The sequence below is a fragment of the Lissotriton helveticus genome, chromosome 1_1, assembly GCF_964261635.1.
Source record: "Lissotriton helveticus chromosome 1_1, aLisHel1.1, whole genome shotgun sequence".
Taxonomy (NCBI): domain Eukaryota; kingdom Metazoa; phylum Chordata; class Amphibia; order Caudata; family Salamandridae; genus Lissotriton; species Lissotriton helveticus.
In genome coordinates this window covers 1,374,553,922-1,374,579,685 of record NC_136057.1, presented here as the reverse complement: position 1 = coordinate 1,374,579,685, position 25,764 = coordinate 1,374,553,922, and the positions used below count along the sequence as shown (strand labels likewise).

Genomic DNA, 25,764 nt, shown 5'->3' with positions numbered 1-25,764 from the left:
GTCTCCTTCCTCGCGACTATCCTGCCGGTGATCCTGCGTTCTGAAGGCGCATTGCGGTGGCGGTTATGCTCCGACGGCCCGTGGGGAAATCCTGAAGCTCGGACCTCCTTGCGACCTGGAGAAAAGTTCGACGGCAGTTTGAGGCCCGCAGCGACCAGGCGACCGGGGCCTCGAGTTAGTGCTGGAGCCGGCCGCGGAGCGAACAACATCGGGCATCGTCAGCTGTGCTGCACCGGTCGGACCCTCTATGGTGGGTGCGGCCGACTTTGAACTGCGCGCCCCACTTGACTACTGGTGCAGAATTGATTGTACCGGGTGAGTGTCAGTGGGGTTCTTTTGTGCCGGCGGCAACCTTTCCTGTGATTTGCCGAGTGCCCGTCTGTGTGCTGGCCCGCTGCCAGCGGGGGATTCCCGAATTACTCGCCCCACTGATCACGACAGGGGCGGCTGCTTTTGGAACACTGCCGGCGGCCGCTCAGATCGGCTGGGTTTTCCTTGAAACCGCGAGGCACATAATGGCGCATAGCCTTGGGGAGCGGGGGCCATGGTGTGATCAAAGATGTGTGTCGCAGTGGGACACGACTGACGGGGACCGTGGAGATGTTCGGGGCTACGGCGTTTTATTGGCAGCTATCGTCTCCCTTCACCATGACATAGTTTACTCTGCGCGAATCCTGATCAACAAGGTTGACGTACTATTGATTCCACGGGGGTGCTCCAAAATGGCGGACCTGCCGGACCACTGCGATACTTCTTGCCCCGCTCCTGTTTCATGCAAGATGGCGGCCTCGTGCACTACTGGTGGTTATGGTGTTCCGGTATTCGTGGCTGTCCCTGCGACGGACGATGTTTGCCTTGACCGAGGTGCGACACATGGATTGCGACCACGATTGGACTCCTTTCCCCACGTCTTCCCGACTCCTTTCCCCACGTCTTCCCCCCTGATACCCGGGGATCCTTCCAGAAGGGACGGGACATCGAGACTTTTTCCTTTGGTTCTGATTCGCTTGATGCTTCGAGGGTTGTATACTTCTGGCTCAGCAAGGGACCGTTGTACTCCAGTGCTCTTAGCTTACTTGTGTATTTGCAGCAAAATTCCCCTTTTGGATTACAGTTCGCGCCCGTTTGGGCTCTTTCTGCTAGGGGTGGGGGGCGCGTGAAGACGGGTCAGGGGTGACCGCTTCTTGTCGCTGTCCTGTGGTTCTCCTCGTTCCAGACCGGGTGTGGGGCGTATTGATTTTTGTATGCCGCAATGTGCCTCTTCTGTGACATTTATACTGTACGTTAGTAATGTTGTTGCTCACCGGACTGTGCATCCTGGATTTATGTTGGACTAAGGGAACTGTGATGCCGGGGGGCTGATGGTGGGCTCCTCCTCCGCTTCTCTCCCTTATTAGGGCTTTATATGGTTCCTTTCTTTCTTCCTTTTCTCTCTGCATCTATATTTAGTCTAGGTGGGTGGTAGTTTCTTTTCTCTTCTTCTAAATTTCGGGTTTCATGACAGGGGCGACAGGCACTCTGCTGAGGGGGGGGCCGTAGCTGGAGGCAGGGATGCAGGGTGGGGGGTATTCTTCGTTTTTCTTTCTCTTTTTCAGTTTCTAGGGCCTCTATTTCTTCCTGTTTTGCTTGCTTTCTTCTCTTCTTTCTTCCCCTTTTTCTCTATGGGTTTCTGCATGGTGTGTGGTTTACTCTTATGTCTTCGACCAGTATGGGGGATGTTATAATACCTTTCTTTTTAGATCTGGCGGGCGGGTGCTGCATGGGGGAGCGTGCTGTACTGTCTATTGTTTATCCTGTTTTAATGCACATTCTCGCATGCGCCCCGCCTGCAGTGGTCCCGATTGTGCATATCCTGATTTGTGACGTCCCCTACCCCTGGTGTTACTATATTGTACGTCATCGGATCCTGTTCTATTTTTGATTCCTTTCAAAGAAAAAATGAAACCTCTCTTATCCTGGTGCCGTTATGGTGCGACAGTATCCTGGTTGTTGATCCGGACTTTTCGAGGCGGGATGTATGTGGTTTGAATTATTGATTTGCACTGCCCGTCTTTCGATAATAGCCGGCTGTGTTCTTGCCGGCTGGTGATTGTATTTGCCTTGTTTTAAAATAAAGGTTTTCAAAAAAAAAAAAAAAAAAGAATATCAGGGGCGTAACACAGGCCCCCGCAGCCTCTGCGGTGCGGTGGGGCCCCCCTCAGCACAGCACTCTGGCCGGAGAGCTCCTAACTGAGCCCGGAAGGGGCCCCTCCACATACCTTGCAGGGAGGCCCCCTCCATGTTCTTTACACCAGTGAAGAATTTGTGCCTTCATAAGAACCATAGGCATCTCAGGGTCAAATTTCTTGGACAGAATATGAAGCCGAATTAACTGTCTTTTCTCACCTGTTTCATAACACATTCATAACTCTGACAAGGCTTGAACTTATGAACATTAAAACCACTCTAAGTAGCACAGTAATAATATCTGTGTCATTTGACCGCACAATGACTTAATTGGAACCATTTCAACCAGCCTACTCAACATGTGGCGCATCACAAAATTCCTCCAATTTGCTGTTAAGTTCTTGAACAATATGACCTGTACCTTTTGAATATATCTTTGCAGGCACCAACTCCTCATTGCAAACACAAGGAGATGATGAAGGGAGTGCTGAAACTTATCAGACACTCACCCCCAGTCACAGATCTGGGTTGAATCAATCATCGTTCTTTAGCTCACTTAGCCACCTCAGTTCAGACCCAGCCATATGCAAATCAGTCTTGACCCTGTGCCTCATGGTAACAGTCCAGCCCGAACTGCCAAGTCAGGTCCACACTGGGCTTCAAACAAGCATTCTGGGACCGGTTTCGGGGTAACACCCCTGTGAACCCGCAGCCAGGATTTGGGAGTTACTTTAAAAGTGAATTTGCTTGTTCAAAGAGTGCAAACCTGAAGGTTACTTTGCTGCTGGGAGCTCATTATACATTCATATTTTTTAATGTATGCTCTCATGCAGATGGGTAGGGAATACAAATCTGCTGCAAATACATTCACCTCGCTGTTTAGATCAGCTACTCGGCTGCAAACTTCATCTTGGAAGAAACTAGCTGCAGATAAAAACATGTTTGCCCTTTGAGACTCCATAATCTGTACTTTTGTTGTTTAGTCAACCCCTTTGGCCCTTGTTCTGGCTAAACCACAGATAACACAGTGAAGATCCTCTGCTTTCTTCAGTCAGTCAGTCAATTACTTTTATTCGATTAATAAAAAATCATAAAAAGACACAGGATACATTTCAGAATTACACATATAAAAAATTTAACGATCACTGGAAGAATATTTACATAATATATATACGCAATAATTCATCGATCGTAACATCAGGGTAATGTAAAGTGACCTGTGCGTAAACAATTTATATATACACTCAAAAAGATTAGATTAAAATATACATTTAAAAACATATGAGACATCAATATGTCTATATTCATATAAAAGTTACATTCAAAAAATTTCGTTTATAATCAATCCATTATTACTTTTACTGCGCTTTTTATTAAGGCGTACTCCTGCTGCTAAAACATTTGCAACATGAAAAGTGACATGTGCATTGTGTAAAAGTTGCAGGAATAGAAGTGCAGGCCTCACTTGTAAAAAACGGGCCTCTCTGAGGATGGGGACGAGGTATTTCCTCCTGATTTTATGATAGTGTTCGCAGAACATGATAAAATGTAAAGTGTCCTGCGGCGAAAAATTGTCACAGTCACAAGGTTTGTTGTTATCAGGGGTGTCCCATCTATGGTATGTGCCCAATAAAAAGTGAATTAAATTCAAACAAAATCTAATTAAAAGAAAGCGGTGGAAAGAATTATTTACAAATACCAGATAAGGTTCTGGGCCTGGAACAGTTTTGAGTGTAAAATTCCTTCTGACTGTAATTTTCTTAAGTTCAATTTCCTCACGCTCTGTGATAAAAAGGTTAATCAGTGATTCCTTGATTATTTTAACATCATCCTGCCTTCTGTTCTCTGGGGAGTTAAAAAGGTCGATGCGTCCCACCTGTGCCAACATATTTTTCACATACCACATCCATGGGATCTTAAGCACTCCATCCATGTATAGACAATCTTCTAGAATTTTGTGATTGAGAGAAATCTCTTCGTTTAGCCAGGTTTTTAACCAAAAGATGACAGGGGCAGATTTTATGGCGTCAGAGACGTACCCAACCCCCAGTTCTGAGTGAATAGAAAAAGTGGGGGTGGACTGGGGAACAGAAAGTAACGATCTTAAAAACCTATTCTCTGCCCTTTGTATAGGGACGGGCTCTATGTATCCCCAGATTGAGGCCCCGTAATTGGCGATTGCGATGCTCTTAGCATTGTATACTTTGAGGATCGCGCTCGTCGGTCGTGAACCCAGTTTTTTAGCAAAATTCAGGATGGCTCCTGCCGATCTACTCAAAGCGTTGGATTTGGCCTTAAGCTGGGAACACCACGTGCCTTTGTCGTCAAATAGAACGCCCAAGTAGGTAAAAGAGGGAACCCTCTGTACCTCCTTTCCTGTGCTTTCTTATCAGGCGTTGGAATTGGACGAGGGGTAACCATTGACCTTCTAAGTGGATGGGCATTGGGTTATGTTGTTGTCGCTTTCTCAGAACACGGATTCTTATTGTGATTCTCTGGCTTCTGCTATATTTTGATGATTTTTTCTAGGCTCTTTTCCATTGTATACAACTTGTAGCACTTGTTGTTACAATGATAAAGTATGTGATCCTCTTCACCCATCAGTTTCAATCATTGTGAACTTCGTTTTGCTGTATTTCTGCAGCATTACAAACTATCTTCTGTCCAGCCACAGTTGATGTTCGTATTTCTTTCAGATTCGTTTGGCATATGATACATTTTTCTTTGTTGAAGAAGTCCTAAGATTTTGTAGTTAGCAGCACTCTGTCAGGAGGTGAAGATCCTCTTCTACCACCTCCTGCGCTCATGTTTACGAATTTAAGTTAATGGAAAAGCTGGAACAAAAACAATATTAAAATTAATTATCAATATGATGACTAAAACACGTCATAATTGAGCCACCATTTTGGAAAATGATGGAAGGATTGCTCTGAGAAGTTATTTTCTGTCTTTATAAAACTACTTGACCGGCAAAACCTATTTTGACATCAAAATGTAGTATATACATCTCATGATTCCTTAAATATGACATCACTGCAAACATTTAAAAAATGTGCTCCAGGAAAATTCGACTCGGATTAGCAATGTCTACCAAAGCTAAATGACTTCTCTATTTATACAAAAACACAAATCAAAAAGTAAAATCCCTGGGCAACAATTTTTTAGTGGAGGTATATCAAGGGGCCAGGACTATCATAGCCAATGTGCCTTTGTGGATCTAATTGTTCATTTAGGTACGCAACTAGGCATCTATAAGTCTGGGTTTTGTCTTCAGAAAATGTGATGACCAGATCCTCTACATCACCACCCACTAGATTTGATAAATATCCAAAAATGTCTTCTCAGATCAGTTCTTACCAGTGCTTTTGTAGTTCTTAAACTTTCATTGCCTCTTCTTCCAGCGACGGCACAGTATTTTGACACCAAACAAGTTGAAAGGTCTAGGGAAGCCTGCAAACATTGCATAGTTCTCCTCCTCAGGATCGGGTATTGTATTTGCTTTTTGTCTAATAAATCTGTAGGACCCGTGATTGAGGCAGTCGTGCAGTAATAAAATATTTATTCGGTAACATCAAACCAGGATTTATTTTTTCACTGTAGCACTCAACATTTTGCTGACAGTGGTTCTTAAGCCTTTGCCATGTTTCCTGTGATTAATCAATCAGGCAGCACTCTCACAAAAGAAACAGCCACCAAGATGCAGTACTTGTTTTTTACATTTATTTTAAGTTTTGTAATTTGCACAGTCATATTAGTCTGCTGGTGCTATAGAGGGAGTACTGAATTAGCAGCTGGCTAGAGGGAGGAACTAATAGTAATAGAGAATTTGAATGTGAAAATCCATTTCCTTTAGATAAGTAAATTACATCTGGATTCAAGACGCCAGGAATTCCATAGAATGGCTGCGTTCCACCTGAAAGGTTCTTGCTTCCCATTTTGTGAGCTTGGATCAAATGTGCCCATTAATCAGTGGTGTTGAGTAGGGGTATATTTTGCACTTTCTTCTGAGAGCAGTTATGGACTGTTGGTTGCTGTAGAATAACCTGTGAACTATGCTCGTAGCTTTGAACTTGATTATTTTGCCAATAGCTTTTCAGTGCAGTTGCTTCGGGTATTTGGTTGAATCTGTATTCACTACAGATGGGCCAGGCTTCCCTTTCGAAGGCCACAATATTTTGAGTTACCATAATAAAGTCTAAATTGAATGTAGGCATGGTAAAAAAAAACACAATGAGCAAAGGATAAAAAAGGAAAGATTATTTTGTGTTTTCAGATGCAGGGTTTTGGTCTTCCAGAGGGAGAACAATGTTCAATATTGTGCCTATTTTTCAAAGTATATGGTCAGGGTTTGGGCAGTCACCCAGTGAAGTTAGCCAGAGCAGTCTATCCCATTTAGAGAATTTATTATAACTGGTTAGAATTGCAGATCTTGACTAATTCAGTTTCACAAAGTTTTAAGCCATCCACATTTGGGTTGCCTCCGGCGTTAGTGGAAGGTCCGAAAAGGAATCTGTGGTATCATCACATGATTTAAATATGAGCTGAATGCCACCTGCCTACAAGTGTGTTTTGACCTGAAAGTTATGGAGCAAATGCATGAAAGGGCAAAGCAAAGTTTAATCATCAGGAGTGAAATTAGGGACCACTGAGGAATGCCCCACTGAGTAGGTTTGTGAAACCAATGGCATGAACCCAATTGTGCCATTATGGTTCTCCCGGATTGAAAATAATAGTCAAAGCAAGACTATCTTTCACCCCTCCGGCATACCCCCTACCCCACCTTGGCATGGGAGGATAGACAATGGAATAAGATTGAATAATCTTTGGTGTCAAACGGCGTCAAGATCCAAAAGCGCTCCCCTGTCACCATTGTGCACTATCATCCAGAAGTTATCCACTGTTGATCTAACAACCAGTTCTGTTCCCATGACTGGTCTAAAACCAGCGTGTTTTTGGAGTAATGGTTAGTTACATTTCACAGATTTTTTTTTTTTTTTTTTTAGTAGGTTGATTAAAGCCATCTCCTCTAGTTTGGCTGTATGAGCAGTATCGAACTAGGCATATAGTTGGCGGCTCGGAAGAGTCTAGTGCGTTTTTTCCAACTAAGGGCACCCAATAGCAGTTTAAAACCCTCTAGGGGAAAACTCTGTGGAGAATTAGGGTTTATTATTTTAGTAAGTTAAGGCGCTACTTGATCCTTGATTGTTTTTCAGACAGAACCCTGGATTAAATCATATGATATTGACTGACGGGTCCTGAAGAAAACCTCCTGTACCTCTAAGGAGGGCACTTTTTGGGCTCAAACATATTGACCATTACTGTGGGATGCATTATTTTCCTCTACCTTTTCTAGATATCCCCAGCGAGGGCGCCAATAAAGCCTATGGTCCATTGTTAGGTATTTTTAGTTCACCCTACATCTCTGTACCAGAGGTGGAAGGAATCTACTACTCAGTGCCATTTTCAACCAGCTGGGTTAGTTCGATTGCACATTGGCATCATATAGGTGATACCTCATTAAAACATATGTAAGAGCTCCCTTAGTTTTAGGGCTCTAGCCCATAATGGCCATAATGGCGGCAGCCGTCGCCTCTATGATGTACCATGCCACCTCCGTGTGTGTTACTGTCCTGAAAAGGGAAGATCCATATGCACTTATCTTACACATTAATTTGCATATTTTATTAAATACGTTTCTCTTAGGGTACTTTTGATTTCTCAATCAGGCTTCTCACTATGCCTACTCTTTAACATCACTTTTGCTCATTGTTGTCCCTCTAACGGCGCCACTGGAGTTTGAAAACTCCACAAGCCCTCGCTGTGCACAAATGCTTCCTTCTCATTCATTATGCTTTTTGTTACTTGAAAATGTAAATGCTTCTTTCTGCTTCCGGAGTAGACCTGTTTTGTCTCGGGAGACTAACTTTGCTAGACTGCCTCTGAATTACTTTTGTAAGTGGTCTCCTCAGTTGCTCTATACCGAAGACTCACTATTGCTTTGTAAAGAGTTGTTTACCAGTGATTCTGTGACATTCTGTTACGTAGACCTTCTCTGTGGTGGTGGTTGATGGCATTAGATGCTACATTACAGTCCTATGATTGCTCTGTCCTTTGCCTTTCTAGGTGATGCCACTGTGGGGAAAAGCTCATTGGCTCAACTCTTTCGCAGCGATGGTGCACTTTTCCAGAAGAATTACTCCATGGTAAGCTGGAGAGAAAGGCACGAGGGGGGATGCAGGGATTAAGAGATCCTTAAAAAGGAGTTTAGGATATTGGGCGGGCTGTTGATGGTGTGGTGGGTGGGTGGGTGGTGTCTTTCTGCCTAACAGTGAGCAGGAGAGAATTCCAACTGTGTGTGCCTGTATATATGTGTGTGTATATGTGTATATATGTATATATGTGTGTATATATGTATATATATATATATATATATATATATATATATATATATATATATATATATATTCAACACAAGGTGTCCCTCTTTAAAAGACACACAGAGCACACTAGGGGTTGTTTGCTCAGCTCCTTTATTGCACTTGGCATGACGCGTTTCGTCTTCCGACTTCCTCAGATGCAGCGTGCAATATGAGAAAGCTGTCAATTTCACGAGCATTTAAAAGTCAGCCTTGGCTCCTCCTTTCCCGGCATCAGCGAAGAGGGACTTTGCCCATGATCCTCCCCCTTCGAGTTTCTTCGGTGCCATCTTGAAGTGTGTTTTGTGATTTAGTTGTTATTGGTGCAATGTTGATATTTATTGCTTGGCATATTATACATAGTCCTCCATGCGTCCTGGATACAACACACACTTTAGTTGAAGCCGATGGTACATTCAGCCGGTAATACTTGTTAAGCCCTTTGGTCCGCTTTGCCCCTTTGCGCTGGCCGTTGGTCGGAAAGCCGCTTCTGTGCAAGCTGTTTTAAGTAAACAGCATTGCCATGTGTAAGTCACAGTCCAAACTTGTTGGCAGATAGCGGAGCTCCTTGACAGCGGCGGTTCAGGCAGGCAAATATCCGCAGATTAGAACACAAAACGCCACTCTCCTGCCGAACTACTTGAGGCGGGTGCTTCTGTCGTGCAAGCGGCATTGCACGTAAAATATTCAACACAAGGTGTCCCTCTTTAAAAGACACACAGAGCACACTAGGGGTTGTTTGCTCAGCTCCTTTATTGCACTTGGCATGACGCGTTTCGTCTTCCGACTTCCTCAGATGCAGCGTGCAATATGAGAAAGCTGTCAATTTCACGAGCATTTAAAAGTCAGCCTTGGCTCCTCCTTTCCCGGCATCAGCGAAGAGGGACTTTGCCCATGATCCTCCCCCTTCGAGTTTCTTCGGTGCCATCTTGAAGTGTGTTTTGTGATTTAGTTGTTATTGGTGCAATGTTGATATTTATTGCTTGGCATATTATACATAGTCCTCCATGCGTCCTGGATACAACACACACTTTAGTTGAAGCCGATGGTACATTCACCCGGTAATACTTGTTAAGCCCTTTGGTCCGCTTTGCCCCTTTGCGCTGGCCGTTGGTCGGAAAGCCGCTTCTGTGCAAGCTGTTTTAAGTAAACAGCATTGCCATGTGTAAGTCACAGTCCAAACTTGTTGGCAGATAGCGGAGCTCCTTGACAGCGGCGGTTCAGGCAGGCAAATATCCGCAGATTAGAACACAAAACGCCACTCTCCTGCCGAACTACTTGAGGCGGGTGCTTCTGTCGTGCAAGCGGCATTGCACGTAAAATATTCAACACAAGGTGTCCCTCTTTAAAAGACACACAGAGCACACTAGGGGTTGTTTGCTCAGCTCCTTTATTGCACTTGGCATGACGCGTTTCGTCTTCCGACTTCCTCAGATGCAGCGTGCAATATGAGAAAGCTGTCAATTTCACGAGCATTTAAAAGTCAGCCTTGGCTCCTCCTTTCCCGGCATCAGCGAAGAGGGACTTTGCCCATGATCCTCCCCCTTCGAGTTTCTTCGGTGCCATCTTGAAGTGTGTTTTGTGATTTAGTTGTTATTGGTGCAATGTTGATATTTATTGCTTGGCATATTATACATAGTCCTCCATGCGTCCTGGATACAACACACACTTTAGTTGAAGCCGATGGTACATTCAGCCGGTAATACTTGCTAAGCCCTTTGGTCCGCTTTGCCCCTTTGCGCTGGCCGTTGGTCGGAAAGCCGCTTCTGTGCAAGCTGTTTTAAGTAAACAGCATTGCCATGTGTAAGTCACAGTCCAAACTTGTTGGCAGATAGCGGAGCTCCTTGACAGCGGCGGTTCAGGCAGGCAAATATCCGCAGATTAGAACACAAAACGCCACTCTCCTGCCGAACTACTTGAGGCGGGTGCTTCTGTCGTGCAAGCGGCATTGCACGTAAAATATTCAACACAAGGTGTCCCTCTTTAAAAGACACACAGAGCACACTAGGGGTTGTTTGCTCAGCTCCTTTATTGCACTTGGCATGACGCGTTTCGTCTTCCGACTTCCTCAGATGCAGCGTGCAATATGAGAAAGCTGTCAATTTCACGAGCATTTAAAAGTCAGCCTTGGCTCCTCCTTTCCCGGCATCAGCGAAGAGGGACTTTGGCCATGATCCTCCCCCTTCGAGTTTCTTCGGTGCCATCTTGAAGTGTGTTTTGTGATTTAGTTGTTATTGGTGCAATGTTGATATTTATTGCTTGGCATATTATACATAGTCCTCCATGCGTCCTGGATACAACACACACTTTAGTTGAAGCCGATGGTACATTCAGCCGGTAATACTTGTTAAGCCCTTTGGTCCGCTTGCACGACAGAAGCACCCGCCTCAAGTAGTTCGGCAGGAGAGTGGCGTTTTGTGTTCTAATCTGCGGATATTTGCCTGCCTGAACCGCCGCTGTCAAGGAGCTCCGCTATCTGCCAACAAGTTTGGACTGTGACTTACACATGGCAATGCTGTTTACTTAAAACAGCTTGCACAGAAGCGGCTTTCCGACCAACGGCCAGCGCAAAGGGGCAAAGCGGACCAAAGGGCTTAACAAGTATTACCGGCTGAATGTACCATCGGCTTCAACTAAAGTGTGTGTTGTATCCAGGACGCATGGAGGACTATGTATAATATGCCAAGCAATAAATATCAACATTGCACCAATAACAACTAAATCACAAAACACACTTCAAGATGGCACCGAAGAAACTCGAAGGGGGAGGATCATGGGCAAAGTCCCTCTTCGCTGATGCCGGGAAAGGAGGAGCCAAGGCTGACTTTTAAATGCTCGTGAAATTGACAGCTTTCTCATATTGCACGCTGCATCTGAGGAAGTCGGAAGACGAAACGCGTCATGCCAAGTGCAATAAAGGAGCTGAGCAAACAACCCCTAGTGTGCTCTGTGTGTCTTTTAAAGAGGGACACCTTGTGTTGAATATTTTACGTGCAATGCCGCTTGCACGACAGAAGCACCCGCCTCAAGTAGTTCGGCAGGAGAGTGGCGTTTTGTGTTCTAATATATATATATATATATATATATATATATATATATATATATATATATATAATATTGCCACGTCGAAAGAAAAGACGCTGAGCACTCCAAGCTTAGCTACTTTGAATAAATATTTTATTAGTCGTGCAACCATCGATAAAAAAGAAACTGAAAAACGTGCTTCGGCCTCCTGGCCTTTGTCAATGTCAGTGAAACTAAGGGAACAATTATCTTATAAACAAAAACTTCATTCATTGGGCAGTTCAATAGGTCAAAAAGATCAAGAAGTGACTTAATTCTCAGGAGCCCCTTATTTGATTGCAAACATGGTGGCCTTTTTTACAACATTCAAAATATAATTTGATGTCATGAACATATTCCAAAATTTCCTTTAAAAAATGACATGTTCCCTGCCTCATGATTCCAATAATTACATTGTCATATGAAATTGATGAAGGATTAATAAATGTAGCAAATCACAAATATTTCAAAATTAAAAATAAAAATACAAAAATAGAATGATGGAAATAGAACCATAAATCCTCTGTGGGTAACTCTTGCATATGTTCCCAACTTCGAGTGTTGTAACAGGAATCTTAATCAAGCAAACAGTCGCCACCATTAAAAACATACAATTGTATTGAAAAGAAACTGTATCGATACATATTGTTAACACACTAACTAGGCATGTCTTTTCACAATACCATTATGAACATGCCAACTTATCCACTTTTATACCAGTGCTTTTGGTTATGTATAGATTGGGTCTCCTTACAAGACATACCTAGTTAGTGTGTTAACAATATGTATTGATACGGTTTCATCCTATTATATATATTTTTATTTTTAATTTTGAAATGTTTGCAATGAAATCTGGGACTCTTGAGAATTAAGTCCCTTCTTGATGTTTTGACCGTTCAAACTGCCCAATGAATTAAGTCTTTATTTATAAGGTAATTGTTCACGTAGATTCACTGACATTAAAAAAGGTCAAGAGGCTGAAAAGTGTTTGTCAGTTTCTTTTTATCGATGGTTGCATGACGAATAAAATAATTATTCAAAATAGCTAAGTCTAGTGTGTTCAGCGTCTCTTCTTTGGCCGTGGCAGTGTTTGCGTGAGTCCGTCCTTGCGAGCTGAGGCACCCGCTGTGTTGAGAGCGGCGAATGTGATGGAAAAGCGCTGGCTGTGATGGAAAAGCAGTGATGAGATATATATATATATATATCTGATCAACTGCTTTCCCATCACAGTTGTGCTCTCAACACAGCGGGTGCCTCAGTTCACGAGGACGGACTTGCGTAAACACTGGCACGTCAAAAGAAGAGACGCTATATATTTATTTTCTTGGGTTATCCCAAATTTTTTATCAATTTATAATTTCCTCTTGTAGTGAGAATTGTTTTTTTAGTTCCCTCGCCATTCTAGGAAATAAAGAGCTAAATTAGGCAAGTATATTACTGTTGAAAGTATTGTGGGAAAAATAAAGGCATCGGTTGCTGAGCCTGCAACCATTCACAATGTAACCTTCTCACTTGACGTTGCATTTCTGGTTGCCATTAAAATGCAGCTTTTTTTCCTATTATTTTGTATATTTTGTTGACACTGGGTGCCAAATTGGTGGCCATCAGCGCTTCATAGTGGGTAGTAGTGAAAGTTGCATTACTGAAGTGAAATTGAAAGAGGTTTTTACTTCCTGTCAAATCCTGCTTCCCCTCTGCAGACTGCTGGAGTTGAGGTGCTGATGAAGACCGTGCAGATTCCAGACACCAGTGACAGTGTGGTAAGATCCTCGACAATCTTTACTGATGTATTTGAATCCCACCTACTGCATTCTTGTTGTCACTGAACCCTCCACACAGCCCCCCTTCCATTTCTATTACATATCCTTCCTTCTTCATTTGCATTCCAGTTCTGGTACAGGGATCTCCACACAGCTCTTCCAAAGCACCTAAGTCATTCCTGTGCTGGGACTCGCGTACCTAACCGGCACCCCCACGTATAGTGCTTCATATTGTTATCTTGTTTCTTTTAAGTGTTTACCCCTCATTTGCTCATCTTTCCGCCTCGGTCGTACCCCCACATTTCCCTCTTTTCGGTCTCCTTTCCCACCCTCAGCTTTATCAGCCACCTTTCTCTACTAATCTCTGGCATTATGTCCGACTTTATCAGTCCCTGGAGACTTTTTATTCCTTTCTTTCTCTCTCTCGTCTAAATCCACTCTGTTCACCCCCTCATCTGTATTAGTTCTCTTGTTGAGCTATAGCCTTTCTTTGTTTCTCCCCTCAGGAGCTGTTTATCTGTGATTCTTCTGGTAAAGAGATCTTTTATGATGTCTTAGCAAAAATGGTGAGTGCATCCCTTCCTTTTGTTTAAGTGACAGATTTTCTTTTAACCATTGGAAGTACGAGTTGTAAGGCATGTCTTTGACTGTTGAACTGCCTAGGTCTTTGCTCTTTAGGACCTCAGAGCTCGCTGTGCATCAGAAACATGCAAGGAATGTTCAGCAAGAGGTGTCTCAGTGGGGGGGAAATAGAGAAATTAAGCTGGAAATGGCAGACCAGTGTATAACAATTGTAAACTTGCAATATATTGAATGAGGAACTTGTCTAGTCAATACCAGTAGTCCCCGATGTCAGCCTCGGGCTTTGTTAAATGGATTCACTGCATTTGTTTTCACCACTTTTGATTTAAAGATGTTCTTTGTAGTCTTTACGTTGTGTGTGTAAAATACATGTTGTAATGGTACTCCTCCACCTGAAAGCCTAGGACTTACCCCCAGATGCATCAAGCATCCATTTTGCGATTCCTTATTAGCGAAAAATAAGGAATCGCTAATAAGGAATTGCAAAATGCAATGCATGAAGAAATGACTTTAAAAATAGCAATTTCTTAAAATTCCTTAATTGCGACTCGCAAATTGTGAGGTGCAATTAAGGAATACCTCCCCATTCATTCTAGGCCTATAGGAATGAATGGGATGAAATTCTCAATTTGCGAATCGCAATTAGCGAATCGCAAATTGAGAATGTGATTTCAAGGGTACAGGGGTGTCCAAAGGACACCTTGTTGCACCCCTGAAATTGTTCGGTGCACATACGTTGTGCACACACATGCCCTAAGGGCATGTGTGTGCGCAACATGAAACTTTGAAAAAGGCACTTTAGTGCATTTTTCAGATTTCTTTTGGAATTATCATGAAGTTCAACTTCATGGTAATTTGCACCCCCTATTAGCGAAATCGCTAATTGTTTTACTTTGATGCACTGCATTTAAGGAATCTCAATTTGAGATTCCTTAAATGCAATAGCAATTTAAGAAATCGCAATTTTGAGATTTCTTAAATTGCGATTTTTGCTTTTGGGATGATGCATCCCAAATGCAAAAATACTGGTCGCAAAGGGGCAGATTCTGAGAATCTGCCCCTTTGCGAGCGGATTTAAGCTTGATGCATCTGGGCCTTAGTTTCTTCGGAATTGCTTGACTTGTTATGAACATTTATTTCTCTTTGGCGAATAGGTCTGGTCACATCCTCTCTTTAGTCTTTCCTCCATGAGGGTGTTTTAGTAAGCTCATTCTGCAGTAGTCATTCGGTTTGTCTAGTGTAGACTCACCATGACACAGCAAATTGGTGTCTTCTTTTTGCCAAGACCCATAGCCCCTATAGATGAGAACTACTGAGTGCTGGAAAATTTGCTGCTGTGATTCTTGCCATTTTGCTCTCGCTTCTGCCCCACTGCGAGGCATCAGCCTCCGTTTCAAGGAAGTAAATCATGGCTGGAAGACGCAGTTATAGGAGTGAGGTGGTAAGCGTACCACAAGTTGATAAATGGAGCCGCAGACATGATGGCCGCTCAGAGCTGAAACTCCATGATGAACCAGCACACCGGCATCCAGAGCGGCGTTTTCGCCACGTCCTAATCCCGTCAAATTTGACAATTCTGCAATCTGAGCACTGGTGGATCATTCAGAATACAAAACCGCCTCTCTGCGATCCCGCCTCGCCGAGATATGACTTGCGACATCTCCGCATGGAAATGAACCAAGATGGCGCCCGGGGAATTATGAGAAAACACCCGGAGGCCGAGAGAAGTAAACCGCGATGTCGCCGGCTGCCGCTTTAAGATCCGATAGCGCCCCGCCCTCTTCTGGAAGCAGGGTCCTGCTAGCTGACTACCCTGGGGGAGAGAACCCCTTGATGGGAAACCCGCTTGTCTACACCATCAGCGAGGTACGAATGCGGCCGGAGGGGGAGGGGCCAGTGAAATTGAGTCGGCTGCCCTCCGCGACCAGGCCCCCTCTGGAGACCGGAGCCTTGGCCGGGGAATATATTGTCACCGGCACAAACTGCGCACCATCCCACTGCGGGAGAAACACCCCTCTTTATGTGAGCGGAGGCTCCACATAATGGGGGAGTACATCTGAGAGCACGTAGTACTTTGAAATGTATACCGCGATCTGCAGGATGGACAACGGAGGGAGCCTGTCGCAAGTCACTGTACCTCCACTACAGAAATATTAACAAGAAAAGAGAAATACCTCAAAGTTAGGGGCATATTTTCTTACTTTTCATGATTCAATAAGTTTTACTTGTGAACAGCCTGATTTCAAAATGGCCTCCAAAAAGGCGCCCATGACTTAATCACCATTACTGGTCTGCCTGACCTTAAGATAGCAACTAGCAACTGAGTATTTGTAACAGAACCACCAATCCTAAGGCAATGAACCTTAACGAGATCTCCAGATCATACATAAGCACAATAGACTTAAGCATTGGAAAAGTCTGAAATAAAACTATCAAATATGACCACAGTAGGAAAAGAGTGGCTGAGGAAGTGATGATGCCCCCCGGGCGGACACCATATATGTTATACTGACCGCGGAGCCCGAGCAACATGGCCGATGCCCGGTGGAGCTGTTAAGGCAGCTATAGGGGTGATTGGCTTTGGTTTCACCCCCGCGGCCGTTACCTACCCAGCCGGACATTGGACATTGTTTTTCCTTACCTCTCCGCTGTGTTTCTTCCCCCCGCCTCCTCCCTTCGTGTTCCCGTGGCTGCCCCCCTCTTCCAGCCCTACATGGATCCGTAGAATCAGTTACCTTTTGGTTTTTGTATTGATTTTGGTATATCCCACCATTTAGGGATAATGCTATCGATTCCCGTGACCTGGGTCCTCCACCTTTGCGGTTCTCTTCCGATCCTCATTGCTGCAGGACTACTCCTTTGTTCTCCTTACTGACCTACTCTCCTAGTTGACCCCCCCTCCCCCTTAGGTCTCCTTTTAACCTTTCCCCCTCCACCTTCCTTGCCCCATTGAATGTGTCTTGGCTATACTATGTGCTAACTAACTCATGTTTAATGTTTAATCACTGTTTTTCTCCTATATTATACTTGCTCCTGCAACTGATGTAATATTGTAACTTGTAACTCGCTGATCCTCATGTAAAGGGCCCTGATACCTCCGGGTCTAGCCAGCGCTATATAAAACTCTGTAAATAAATATATAAACAAGTGCTGTTGCTGTGAATTGTTGAGCAATAGCTGGGGATGTGAATCAGTATAATGGGGAACTGGGCATAGTGTGTGAGTTGTGGCCTCCCAAAATATCACAACCTAGATGTGGCCACCAGAATCAGACCGAACACTGTCAACATGACCTCCGGAATTGAATGCAACACAAGGGATGTCGCGACCAGATGTGGATCCAATCAACAGCTAGACCTTTCCTTACTTAGCCCAATGCTCCAGATGTGGCCTCCAGCACTGTAATCCAATGAGCTTCAATGCATGCACCACGTATTCCTGGTGTCGGCTCCATTTTAAGACCTCAGTTACAGCACAGCATCCTCCTGGACGAGTACATTTCTTTGCAGTACTTTGTGGTCATGTCCCAATCGCTCTTGCAGATTATTATTCCCCATTTGTTGCCTTTTTTTCTAATAATTATATTCTTTGCAAACAGTGAATGCTAGTGCTACCCTAAATCTGCATTGTAGATGTTTATGCCGGTGGAGGATGGAGATTACTTAATCGCCTGCAAATCTTGGACATTTCCCACCGATATTCCGTCTCTGCTTTGATTTCCAGGCAAAGCATGGCGCTGTAAACACCTGAAAAGGAGAGGCCAAGAAGACAGAACACAAGTTGAAAGTGTCAATAAAGGCATGCAACAGACTTTCACTGACTAAAGTTCTTATTCATTTTTTTTTTTTTAAGTAAACAATTTTGCTGACATTTCAGTGAACGAAAGAGCAAAACCAAACCAAAGCGTAGCATCACAGTGTGATATTTCCAAGTCAGTAAACGAACATCCGGTAATTATGACTTAATTGTGTACAGTAAACAAGAGGTACTGATTCCTTTATGGCACTGACTATTTAGCTGACTGGCCAGCTGGATTGAGTAGTGGGCACTTGAGTCTTTCACCTCCTACAAGAAACCGCAAATCATGGACGTCATTTGAGGATTGCCAAGGGTCGCAGCTGCGACCACTGGCTTGCCCCTTGCAACCTCTGGGACTGCCTCTGCAACCCCTGGCCTTGGAGGTGGCCAATTCAAGGAACACAGCGGCAGCTTGTCCCTATGGACGTCGTTTGGGGCTCCACACTTTGTTTTCTCTCATTGTTTTTATTACACTAATAGTGAACAATGTTTCATTATTCACTATTAGTGTAATCAATAATGAAGTACTATTAGCTAGAATATGACCTTCCATGGCAGCTGAAGTAAGTACAAAATATATGCTTTTAAATGTATGCTGTGTGCGTGCTTGCGGGTGAGTGTGTGTGTTTATGTGAGAGTGTGTAAGTGTGAGTGTGTGTGTATGGGTGTGTGGGTGTGTGTGTGTATGTGTTAACATGTGAGTACAATTGAAGGTCAAAGGGCATGTGACGTCAATTCCGCTACCCCAGACATTTTGGTGGATTGACGTCCATGCAGCAAATACACGTACTCCTCTGTTTCAGATCATCTTCTATTCCTTTCTACGAGGCAAATAGTGCGTGCTACTAGGAACACAAACCTGGGAAGGAGGTTGAGGCATTGTTGTTCAGTTGCAGAGCTCGGAAGACTGAGGCTGAGAGAGATGTGGGTGGCTGGTGCTGCAACTCTGATACCAGGATGCACAAAGAACATGGGCTCTTGGACAAAAGTGTGCAGGTGCAGTGGAGGCCGTATATATAGTTCACTTGGCTTTGTTTTTAAATAGTTAGGAATGATAAATAAGTACAGTGCGTATCGCTTTTTGTAACGTGAGAACTATTAATGTACATTTTCACGGCTGTTTAGGCAGATTTTTTTCATTTCTGTACACAGATTCTTCATTATCACGTTCTTCTCAGTCATAGTGCATACATTATACACTTAAGAAATAATATTTCAGATCGAACTTGTTTGTCAATCTCTTAAAAAATACATTATGGACAGGAGGAAACGTGAGATTGAAATGTTTTATATATTTGATAGCATACAGGTTCTCGGGATAAGCAAACATTTCATATCTGACAAAATCTTTTATCTCCTAAGTTTTGGCATGCACATACAAAGCATTGCATTCGTATACATTCTTTTTTTCCTCATCAAATGCATTGTTCACATACGGACTATTATTTCAGTCGTTAATTCTTTTACTCCTAGATTATTCATTCTTGACAAAAAATTGATCATTTCACATCCCACGCATGCCATCTGTTTTCTAACGTATGTGTTTAGATGTAAGAAATATGTCATGCTTCACACATTGCTTTTATGTCTAACCTATACATCACTGCCATAGGAATACTGTTTTTAATATGGCTCACCGTGTTTCTTAACATAAATGCTCTAGATATGAAAGATATTGAAGGCTTATACATTCCCTTATTTCTTCTAACGCATACCATCTGATCATAAGAGAGATTCTTGTGTAAATAGTGTTTGTGATACCCTACACTGCTATGAGTAGCGCTATGATACCCTACACTGCTATGAGTAGCGCTATGAAATAAAATAAATACATACGTGAGAGTGGCAATGAAGAGATGAAGGGCACTGTTCGAGGATGGTAGTGAGAGAATCTGCAGAGGAAGGAGGTCCTTTCGTGGGGGGCCCCAACAAAGATAGTCGAAACGTGGGCCTCCAGCGCTAAAACACTACTCCAATGACATTAAATTGAGGCAGGAAGTGCCTCAGGGTTCTGCCCTTAGTCCTACCCTGTTCAACCTGTACATGACTCCTTTGGCGGAGATAGTACAGGGTTTTGGAGTTGGGGTCGTCTCTTATGCTGATGACACCTAGCTGTTGATCTCCCTATCCCAGGCACCGGAGGTAGCGGCCTCTAATTTCAGGGCTTGCATGCAGGAGCTTGCCTCCTGGATGGATAAGAACTGCCTGAAATTGAATGGCAGCAAGACCGAGGTGCTTGTGGTGGGAGGTGATACATCAAGCTGGACATCGGCGTGGTGGCCTCCGAGTTTGGGCCCTACCCCCATACCTTGCACCGAGGTGAAAAATCTGGGGATCTGGGCGGACTCCACTCTTTCCTATGATGGACATATTAGACGGGTAGTCAGGAAATGTTTTGGAGTCCTAAAAAATCTACGCAAAACGTTGGATATCCTCCCGATAGGGGCTAGGAAGACGATGGTGCATGCTCTTATCACATCTCGCCTAGACTATGGCAACATACTCTATCTTGGGGCCACGGCAAAAGGTCTGGAGAGACTACAGGTCTTGCAGAATGCTGTCGCATGGCTGGTACTGATGCAGCCTAGGAGGGCGGCTTCAAAAAATGCCCTTGACTCACTGCACTGGCTCCCAGTTAAGAAAAGAGTTTTGTTTAAGACATTATGCACCTCTCACCGTATTTCCCAGAACCTTGGCCCTTCATATCTGAGTGTCTTGGTCACCAGGTATGTGCCAGGGAGGTCTCTTAGATCCAGTGGGACCGGGCTGCTGGAAATTCCGAAGGTAAAGAAGGCCAGAATGGGAGGCCGATCCTTCAGGTTCCTGGCAGCTCAGAACTGGAACAACCTCCCTCTAATACTCAGGTTGGAGAGCTCTGAAGCTAAGTTTAAAAGGGCGCTTAAAACATATCTGTTCTCCGGTTAGCACTAAGTGAACATCAGTTGCGGTCAACTGTCACCTCCCTCTCACTCAGCGCAGGGACACGCCGAGATGGCGTAACCATGCGCTTTATACATTTCTTTATTATTTTATTATTAAAGCGGATGCTAATCTTTTTTCTGTCCCCTAACATATATGTTTAAAAAAAGAACACACTCATTTTGTGCCCAAAGTACTTTCAAGGCCTAGGGAAGATTATTTTATTCCAAACATTACTCCTACCTGATAACACACAGACTATTAATGGAGGAGGTATGACCTATTTCTTTTTTAATAACCTAGAAGAAACATTTTACATCTCACAACTTTCTTCAGTTTTTATTATACTTCAGCTTGAGCTAATATTATTTAACTTTTGGGCCATACTTCTTACATAACATATGTACCCTATACATACATTTTTTTTTTAAATCACATGCATGCCTACTGTCTCCTCACATGCACATTGCAGAACCAGGAGAGAAGTGCATTCTGACATACAGCCATCTGTGGTAAAAACCAAGTACTTTTTACAGACCCACCACCTGCTACAATGGAGCTTCCTGAAACTCAATAGACTAGAGTCCTTCACCATGACTGCCTGCCAGATCATAAAGTGACTAACGATACAGTCTTTCGCATGATCCACCTTGGCCGAACCACATCTAGTCTCTTTAGTTCTTATTTGTAAACAGCCTTGTAGTACTAGGTCCACACAAATCGCCTGGAAATGCTTAATGGAGCAACCAGGCTGGGGGCGTGGCTAAGCACGCAATGGCGGAGGACGTGCTCGGGTAGAGCTCCGTGAAAAGCTCCCCTTTCCCCGAGCCTATTATCCGCCACAATACACCGAGGCCGCCGGAAACTGCAGGCGGACGTTCGTGGAGGTCGTCTCGGCGAACTGGCCGATTTTTGCTCCGAGGCTCCGTCGGGCCGGACCCCGGCCCGTCTTACGACTCCCCTGCGGACCCAGAGACCTCCCGGCCGGCAGAGCAACCACGAGAGACCGGGGCTTGGGCCTAGCACACAGGCCCCGGCCCACACATCCAGGAGGCCGTCATGGCACTGCCGCTGCACGGAGGGACAACGCAGAGGGTCCAGCGATGAACCGGCCCTGCTGCTGCTGACCTGCCCAGTGGACGGCGGACTGCGGAGGCACACCACCCGCGTCGTAGCCCCAGCGGGACCGCTGCCGGTGCACCTGAGGCGGTCCGGAGGCGCGACCAGACCCGGTGAGGAGGGGGCGAGACGGGGGGCCCCTGGGACATCGCAGGCCACCGGGCGATACCTGGAGAGTCAAGGGCACGGGGGCCGGCACGAGGGGACCGGGATGGAGAGGCCGCCCACGACTCGTCGCAGCGCTTAATTCGCGCTCCCCGGAGGCTGCCACCGGATCACTGCCGCACTGGGGGCGAGCCCTAGGGGTCCAGTGGAGGCCCGGCCCTACCGCCCCTGTCCCACCCGATGACTAACTGAGATCCAGCACCTGCAACACAGCTCGGAGGTGGCGCCTGGGGTGCGCGAACTGACCAGACGAAAGGGGGGAGACTCGGGCGGCCCCTGGGGCGCAGCACGGCATCAGGAACTACCCGGAGAGTCACAGACCCGAGGCCGGGCACGGTGAGACCGGGGAGGCGGAACCGCCCACACCTTGCCGGTACCCCCGGTCGGGCACACACTTCGCAACTGCCGGCGGGGAGAGCGCCTGGAGGGGCGCCTGCGGACCCCCCCCTCCCCCCCCACACGCAAAGGCACAAGTGAGAGGGGAACAGGACGCGTGGAAACAGCCGACCACGCACGAGGCACCCGACTGCATGGGACGCTCGCTACACTACGGGCTGAGTGGCGCACCTGGACTGCGGTGAGGAGGTGACGCACTGGGCCCCCACAACCCTCCCTACGAAGACGCCGACTGCGGTTGGGGGGGGAACCCCGGACCAACGGACCCTTGGCACTGACAGGGGGTGCTCTCGGAGGTGCCACCTGGGTGGCGGAGAAAACGACTCTGCTGGACGCACACCCCCGCACATGTCAGGAGGGGTGCGGTCCCGCTCCGGGACTGGTGGGGCACTGCCGAAAGGGAAAACAAGCAAGCAGCTCGACAAAATGGCAGCCGAACAATTGGCCACGAGACTTGACAGCGTGCTGGCGGCCGTAGAACGAATGGAGCAATCGCTCCAGCAAACCAGAACTTCCCTGGAGTCCAAGATAGATGGCGTGGCTGTGGACCTGACCCTCCTGCGGGACGACCACAGGAAGTTGTCCGACCGAACCAAGGTCCTGGAGGGCGCGGTGAAAGAGATCGAACCCAAAGTCACCCAAACAGATAAGCAGGTACAGGACCTCCTGAGTAGAGTGGAGTTCCTGGAAGACAGGGCCGAGGATGCGGAAGGGAGGGCGAGACGCAATAACATTAGACTAGTAGGCGTCCCGGAAAAATGGGAGGGGAACCACCCCGCGCAACATGTGGAGGACTGGCTACGGACCCTGTTGCCGGAGGGCACGCTATCGCCTCACTTTGTCGTGGAACGAGCGCACCGAGTGCCGACAAGGCCCTACGCGACTGGCACCAACCCGCGACCACTGCTCTTCAGGATACTGAACTACAGGGACCGGGATGCAGTCCTGCGGGAAACGAGGCGCATAGGTGAAATACGCATAGAGAATGCGTCGATCATGTTTTTCCCCGACTACACCATCCAGGTGCAACGCCAGAGACATGATTTCCTGGAAGTCAAAAAGAGACTGCGCACCGCAGGCCTCAAATACTCCCTACTCTTCCCTGCGAAGCTGAGAGTGGTGACGGGAGACAGCACCTACTTCTTCGGGACACCCGGGGAGGTCAGCGAGTGGCTAGACGGGGGCACGGACACAGCGCCCAAGCACACTCGTGGGGGCGAGGCGAGGCCCAGGCGGCGAGGCCCACGAACCCGCCGGAGACGTGGAACCCATCAGTCCCAGCGGGCAGACGAAGGATCACGGCACTCTCCCCCGCTGGATCAGATACTCCAGGAACAGCGTGACGCACTACGGAAAGTTTCCCAGCTCAGCAACCCACCCTCCCAGGACACGAACCCAGAGGACGGACAACAGACGGCGCCCAGCGATGATGATGAGGCCATCTACGGGATCCCGAACTCGCAGATCTCTGTAGACTTGCCGGTGGTCACGCCACAAACCTCTGATCTGGTCCACTGACCCCACCGGAGAGGTATGCTCCATGGCCGCACAGGCGAGGGGGAAGCGGCAAAGGCCATTGAGACGCCGGGTGCACCCAGGGGCACGCCCCTCTCCCTCATGCCTAACGAATGAACAACGGACCACGGGCACAGTGAGTACTGCATTAGTGGCGCTGGCGATCGACGGGGTTGGGGTTGGCGAGGTTGCCCCCTGACCCGTACCAGTCCTGGGCCGTCTGCGGATACGGCTGGAGGCCGGTGAAAGACTTGCAACTTGAGGCTTGGGGATGGAACTAGAATCCCTTTAACAAACTTAACTTCCTCTTGGCCTCAACCGTGCTTATGCGCACTGCCCCTTAGACTGGAACTGTTGTCCCTCTCACTTGAGATTATGGACGGTGGCCCGTTTCGCCACTGCCCCTTTGGTATTTTGGTGGGTCTCACCCACAGTTGGTTGTTGTTATCTAATGTTTTTCCCCTACCCAATGACTACCAGGACAATGCGAAGTGTACTTCGGGGGGCGGAGATGGGCGTGTTGAGATTGATGATGGGAGAGCCCCTAGGGGAGCTGCTGTCAGTGCGGAAAATGGGGAGGGGTACGCACCACCACCATGACTACGATTAAAATATGCACTTGGAATATCAGGGGCATGCACACGCCTGCGCGCAGATACCAAATATATTCATACTTGAAACGGCAGCAGGTACAGATCGCACTCTTGCAAGAGACACACCTAAGTGGGGCGGAGGTGGTTACACTACGGCGCAGATGGAGGGGTCAATTATACGCCACAGAATACTCCTCGTTTGCCCGTGGGACACTACTATGGGTTAGGCCAGGCACCCCTTTCACAATGGCTGAAGTGATAACAGACCTGGGGGGGAGGTATGTGCTGGTGAGGGGTCGGTTAGACGGGCAGCCGGTGGTCCTGGCGTCCGTGTACTCTCCAAACACAGACCAGGGAAGTTTCCTAACACACCTCTCGGAGAAATTAGCGCCTTGGCATGGAGTCCCCTGGATACTGGGAGGTGACTACAACACAGTGCTAGACCCTATACTGGACCGCTCGACCCCACCCAGGCCAGATGCCACATCACTGGGGGTCGCGAGGGCATTCGCTGGGTGGGCAATGCAATGGGACCTCAAAGATGCGTGGCGCACGCGCCACCCAGGCACCAGGGTATATTCATATTTCTCGGGGGCGCATGCGCTACACGTCCGCCTGGACAGATTCATGGTGACAACGGAAACGCTCCCACACATCACTGAGACGCAATATCTCGGCCGGACACACTCAGACCATAACCCACACACGTTGGCGATAGCTTGGGAACGCCCACACCCGCCCATACCCACGTGGCGATTACAGCCCGCTCTGCTACTGGACGCCCCCTTCAGGGACGCCCTGCAGGCCCGAGTGGCACAGTACTTCACCGACAACTCAGGCACGGCGTCCTCTCCAAGTGTGGAATGGGACGCCTTCAAAGTGGTGATGCGAGGTCACTGCCTGGGCACACAGGGGGGCATACAGAAGGCACTAGAGGCGGATCTGAGCAGGGTGGAGGCGGACTTGCTCCGCTGGGAGCAAGAAGCAGTGGCTGGCGCGGACGACAGGCTACGGGAGGCTCGCGAGGAACATACGACGCTACTAGAAAGGCTGAGGCACATTAATTTTGCGGCCCACTCCGCGCGAGTGCACCAACACGGCGACAAGCCAGGGAGACTGCTGGCGTGGCTGGTCAAACAGGACTCCCGCACGGAGCCGGTGTCCGCCATTAGGACAACTGGAGGGGAGATAGTGTACACACAGAGCAAGATACACCAGGCGTTTGTGGGGCACTATCAGGCCCTATACAGGTCACAGATGAGGGTTTCCGCA

General features: G+C 46.8%; 1 protein-coding gene across 1 annotated transcript in view; it reads left to right on the top strand.

Moving 5' to 3' along the window:
- IFT27 (intraflagellar transport 27) overlaps positions 1 to 25,764 on the top strand; it is a 153,875-nt gene that overhangs the window by 27,648 nt on the left and 100,463 nt on the right. Inside the window, exons 2-4 of the mRNA XM_078657759.1 lie at positions 8,290 to 8,369; positions 13,346 to 13,405; positions 13,912 to 13,971. Coding sequence (XP_078513885.1) covers positions 8,290 to 8,369; positions 13,346 to 13,405; positions 13,912 to 13,971 — 200 coding nt within the window. The remainder of the gene's footprint in view (positions 1 to 8,289; positions 8,370 to 13,345; positions 13,406 to 13,911; positions 13,972 to 25,764) is intronic.